The sequence below is a fragment of the Anolis sagrei genome, chromosome 1 (genome assembly GCF_037176765.1).
Source record: "Anolis sagrei isolate rAnoSag1 chromosome 1, rAnoSag1.mat, whole genome shotgun sequence".
Classification (NCBI taxonomy): domain Eukaryota; kingdom Metazoa; phylum Chordata; class Lepidosauria; order Squamata; family Dactyloidae; genus Anolis; species Anolis sagrei.
Genome location: NC_090021.1, coordinates 182,415,566 through 182,420,645, shown reverse-complemented (window position 1 = coordinate 182,420,645; position 5,080 = coordinate 182,415,566). Strand labels below are relative to the sequence as shown.

At 45.8% G+C, this 5,080-nt stretch overlaps 1 protein-coding gene across 1 annotated transcript; it reads right to left on the bottom strand.

Moving 5' to 3' along the window:
* Nucleotides 1–3,819: 3,819 nt before the first annotated feature.
* LOC132761950 (testis-specific serine/threonine-protein kinase 6-like) lies at nt 3,820–4,704 on the bottom strand. Its single transcript, XM_060754990.2, has one exon. It carries the CDS (start codon nt 4,702–4,704, stop codon nt 3,820–3,822), a length of 885 nt encoding a protein of 294 aa, XP_060610973.1.
* Nucleotides 4,705–5,080: the final 376 nt, after the last annotated feature.

Here is a 5,080-nt window from a genome sequence, read left to right as displayed (position 1 = left end):
ATGGTGTCTCCATCCTTCCCCCCCAGCCCATTTCTACCACCCTCAAACTTACCTGAGGAGCCTGCCGGTAGTACAGGTTCCTCCAGAGAGCTCTCTTGGCACTCAAAAATGATGCGTTGGGGGTTGGGGGCAGGGATCCCTCCTTTCCCCCAGCTCTTGATGTGTCATTTTCGAGTGCCAGGAGAACTCTTCAGAGGGGCCTGCACTGCTGTCAGGCCCCTCAGGTAAGTTTTTCTGAGGGGGAATAGGGGACTGTCTCCATGTTCGCCACTGCACCAGGGAAATTCTGAGGTTTGGGGCTAAATAACCCAGTTTCTCCCAGCTTTAAGGCCTGTCTGGAAGGGCCCTCACTCTGAAATAAACTTGTCAAGAAAATCCTGCAGTAGGGTTGCCTTTGAGTCACTATATGTCAGAAATGACTCAAAGCCCCCAAACATGAAATAGGACGTAGTGCCACCCATGGCATGACCTTTTCCACCGTGATGGGATTGCATGCTCCTAAGAAGGAGCCCCCAGCAGTGCAATGGGTTAATCTTTGTACCAGCAGGACTGCTGACTGAAAGGTTGATGGTTCAAATCTGGAGGGCAGGGTGAGCTCCCATCTGTCAGCTCCAGCTTCTCATGCGGGGACATGAGAGAAGCCTCCTACAGGATGGTAAAACATCCAGGCATCCCCTGGGCAACGTCCTTGCAGACGACCAATTCTCTCACACCAGAAGCGATTTGCAGTTTCTCAAGTCACTCCTGACACACACACACAAATGTTTCTGGAAGGCAAGAGGAAAAAAAAAAGTCTGGACCAATGCCTGGGACATTGTCAGGGAGGAATTCAATAAGACACCATTTGTAGCCAAGAAGAGAAACCTCAATAGATAACAGATGAACCTCTTCAAGCAGTTAAGGACAGATGAGAAGAAAAAAGTAAGAAGTGACAAAATAGAGTCAGAACGCTCAACACTGAATCTTCTATTCGTGGGGTTGAAACTGACAAGGAAAGTGAGCGAAGTCTTTCTATAGATTTGAGCTGATTGGGTTTGGTGGAGTTGTTTGCAAAGAAATATTAAAATTAATACGAATAAGGCAAGGATGGAGGAAACCTCTAATGTTTCAGGTCTGCAGAGGGATTAGTTATTCTAGGCTAGAGGTATTCCTTAGCTGGAAGCAGTAGGAAGCAAATAGATTAAACTGAGCAATTCTACAACCAGCATGATGTCTGGTCTTAACTGATGGTCTTTTCATGGAACAGTGCAGCAGAGCTATGGTGACAAGAGTAAAGGATGTATCTCCTTAATTCCTCCACCCCATGTTTGATAATGGTATGCAAACAGAATTTTGTCTGGGAAGAGGTTCTTAAAATGCCAATGGTTTTTGACAGCTGTGGGCTTAAATCTGCATTTTGATTTGTACCCAAAACTAATTAGTCAAAAGGAGAATAGGATGGTCTTTACTAGATCATATTTTCATTTATAGGTATTGTAATTGTATGTGGGACAAGGTATGGAGGCTCCAAATTTAACTCCTGAGCCAAGAATCCTGATCAGTCATGATGTTTCCTTTTCTCCTTCACAACACTATTTTGCACATACAACAGGAGGAAGGAAAGAGCTACCTATGATATTTTGAATGTTTTGGGGAAAACATTAAAATAATAATGGGTTTAGCACAACAGGCTAAACGTGGAGCCCCTAGTGGCGCAAGACCGACAGATCATAGGTTCGAATCCAGAGAGAGCACAGATGAGCTCCCTCTGGCAGCTCCAGCTCCCCATGCGAGGCCATGAGAGAAGCCTCCCACAAGGATGTTAAAACATCAAAACATCCAGGCATCCCCTGGGCAACGTACTTGCAGACAGCAAATTCTCTCACACCAGAAGCGACTTGCAGTTTCTCAAGTTGCTCCTGACACACACATACACACAAAATCAGGCTAAGCCACTGTGCTTCAGAAAAATTCTGCAGATTGGAAGGTCAGCTGTTTGAGCCTGGGTCGGGGTGAGCACCTGCTGTTAGCCCCAGCTCATCTGTCCACCTAGCAGGTCGAAAGCAGGAATGCGAGTAGATAAAATAGATACCACTTTTATCAGGGAGGTAACAAAGGTGCCTGTAAGGACATCAATCGGAGGAAAGCTCCTCAGCATGGAAGATGGAGCGACAGCACCCCCTGTGGCCGGAGTCAAGCAAAGCCTCCAGAATGCCAGAAATGAGATGGGAGAAACTGCCTTTACCACTGTTCGTGTTGTGTGACCTTGTACAATCAGCATTGAATGTTTGCTGTATGTGTGCTCTGTAAAAGTCACTCTGAGTCCCCTTTGGGGTGAGAAGAGTGAGATATAAACACTGTAAATAAATAATAAAAGATTGGTTGAAAAACGCTAGACAAAATCATTGAATAAACATGAGTGAACGTGATTAGTCCTATGTACCTATGCTCAAAATGGGGAATTCTGTTCTGAGCAGATCTTAAAATACTCATGCTTGCCATATATGCAGGCGAAACGTCAGGAGAAATGCCTCTAGAACATGGCTCTATAGCCCGAAAAAACCCACAAGAACCTACTCATATGTCTTTTTGTCAGTTATGAGGAATCATAAAATCATACAGTTGGAAGCAAGACCATAAGGGCCTTTCAGCCCAACCCCCTGCCATGCAGAAACACACAATTAAAGCACCCCTGACAGATAGCCATCTGGCCTCTGCTGAAAAACCTCCAGAGAAGGAGGCTCTAAGGCAGTGGCATATTTCACTGACAACAGTTCTTACTGTCAGGAAGTTCTTTCTAATGTTTAGGTGGAATGTTTAGTCCAGACTGATACAATCGAGGAAGATTTTCACAAGTTGGTTCATCACATCCACAGGCAACCACATATGTGTGGGCAAGTGGGCTAGTAATTTTTTGAGGTGTACTTGCAGTTTCTCAAGTCACTCCTGACACGAAAAAAACCTTAGATAAAATGGAAAAAATAACATTTGTTTTTGAATTTGTTTTTGGAATATTTTCAAGCCATCAATAGTTGAATGCATAAATGCAAAATTCACAGATACAACGGCCAGACTGTACTGTAACAAACAAACACTTTTCACCCCTGCTGTGAGAACCTCTGCTCAATTGTAATAAATGTATTGTCCGCTTTGACACTTAGATGGATTTTACCGCCCAATGCTTCATTATAGAGCTGAAGATTTCTTCTACTCAACCCCTGCTGCTTTCTAGCCATTGCCTCACAAAGTTCCCAAATCAGGACATTTCACCTGAGAATGAAAGAAAACGAGGGATGGGTGAATGTCAGGACAAGCTGAATTGGGGGAGTGTTCTTGTTTTGTATCTAGTACTGAGGAAAGACATTGATTTAGAAAAGACTAAAAGCATAGAGAGGAGCTTCCGGGTTTATTTGTGCATTAGACTTCAAGCAACGTTTATCACCAGTATCTCATTGCCTCACCTGCACGTTGGCAAGCATGGGTTCTGCAAGGAAGTCCAAGTCATTGGGCAAGTTGAAGGGTTGTCATTCTTTTCTTCTGCCATAGGCCGCCCTCCTTTCCATTTCTGTGTGGTTTGAGATGCAGCATGTTGTCCATGCTCGATTGTCCATCTCTTTTATTTACCATTAAGGAACTGATCCAATCTTCTGTCTCCAGATGTTTTTCTAATCCAGTCTCCTTCAGCTTCATGATGTTTTTTTTTCTCCAGTAGCACACCCAATGATTCAGCTTCTGACTCCCAAATCAAGGCTGTAGTCCCTCTGCCTGATCCCAGACTGCCCTGCAGCTCCGTCAATATTGCTCTCCCATTGGTTCATCCCCCACAACCGCTCTGCCAGGTCAAAACTCTAGCTGTTGACCCTTGAGCTGTCTGTAAGAGGTGTCTCTGTTTAGATTCCCCCCTTTCAGCCAGCTGTTTTTGGCCACCTGGCCCACTCCAGGTCGAGAGGCTGGGCTGAACTGGAGTAGTTGGGCTATAAGGGATGTGCATGGCTCAGGCAATTTAGGAAGGCCATCCGGGTAGAAGACTCCCTTCTTTTGGCGACGAGGCATACTATGGATGTGGCTGTCATCAAAAGGCATGCAACCAGTCACCATCACATACAGCACAACACCCAGGCTCCACACGTCATATTTCTTGGGGTCATAAGGAATGCCCAGCAGGACTTCAGGGGAGGCATAGGCAGCAGATCCACAGTAAGTAGTGCTGAGGTCTGGATACCCACGGGACTCCCGGCCAAAGCCAAAATCCGTCAGCTTTGCTCGGCGGCCATCTGCAGCGAGCAGCACGTTCTCACACTTAAGGTCCCGATGCACCAAATTCCGGTCATGCAAGTAGCGGACAGCACTCACCACCTGAGCAAAGATGTCCCGAGCTTCTGGAGTACAGGGGAGCTTTCCGAGTTGTTGCACCATCTGTAGTAGGTCGGTGGAAGCAGCTTCCATCACAATGTAAAGTTTCCCGTTGCAAACCTCAATGAACTCAAAAACACGTACTATGTTTGGATGACGAATTGACCGTAAGATGGAGAGCTCTCTTGGGAGAAACTTGTGTACAAAGTCAGGGGGTGCCCGTCGCCGGTCTACCACTTTGATGGCAAGTGGGCCTTTGTACTTGGCTGAGGTGGCTACCCGCACCTTGGAATAGCTCCCCTCACCAAGGGTTTGGCCCAGCTTGTAGCCAAGCTCACTTAGCCATCTGTCCCCTCCAGAACTCTTCGACATGGTGCACGATGCCTTGGAGAGTTCTGCTGGGCTTGACCGGGACTTAGATTTTAAAGCTAGGATTAAAGACACTAACCCATTGTGTGTGGTAGGTGTTAACCTTCACCCTTTCCCATGTTCCCACTGAGTGCTTAGGGCAGGAGCATTATACAGTACCCAGGTATTGTGATGTACTGCAGGTGTCATGGGTTAATCCTTGTTTGGGTTGCCAAGGCTGTTGTATTTGCTTCCTACATTTAAACTACCCCTAGAGCACATATAATAACATTCTAGGAATAACAGTTGGTTTTTTACTCTTAGGGATCAAGTTAGGACAATAGAGCAATAAGATTTAGCTAAAGCATTCCTAACAGAGGTTTCGCCTAAAGAGAAGAGC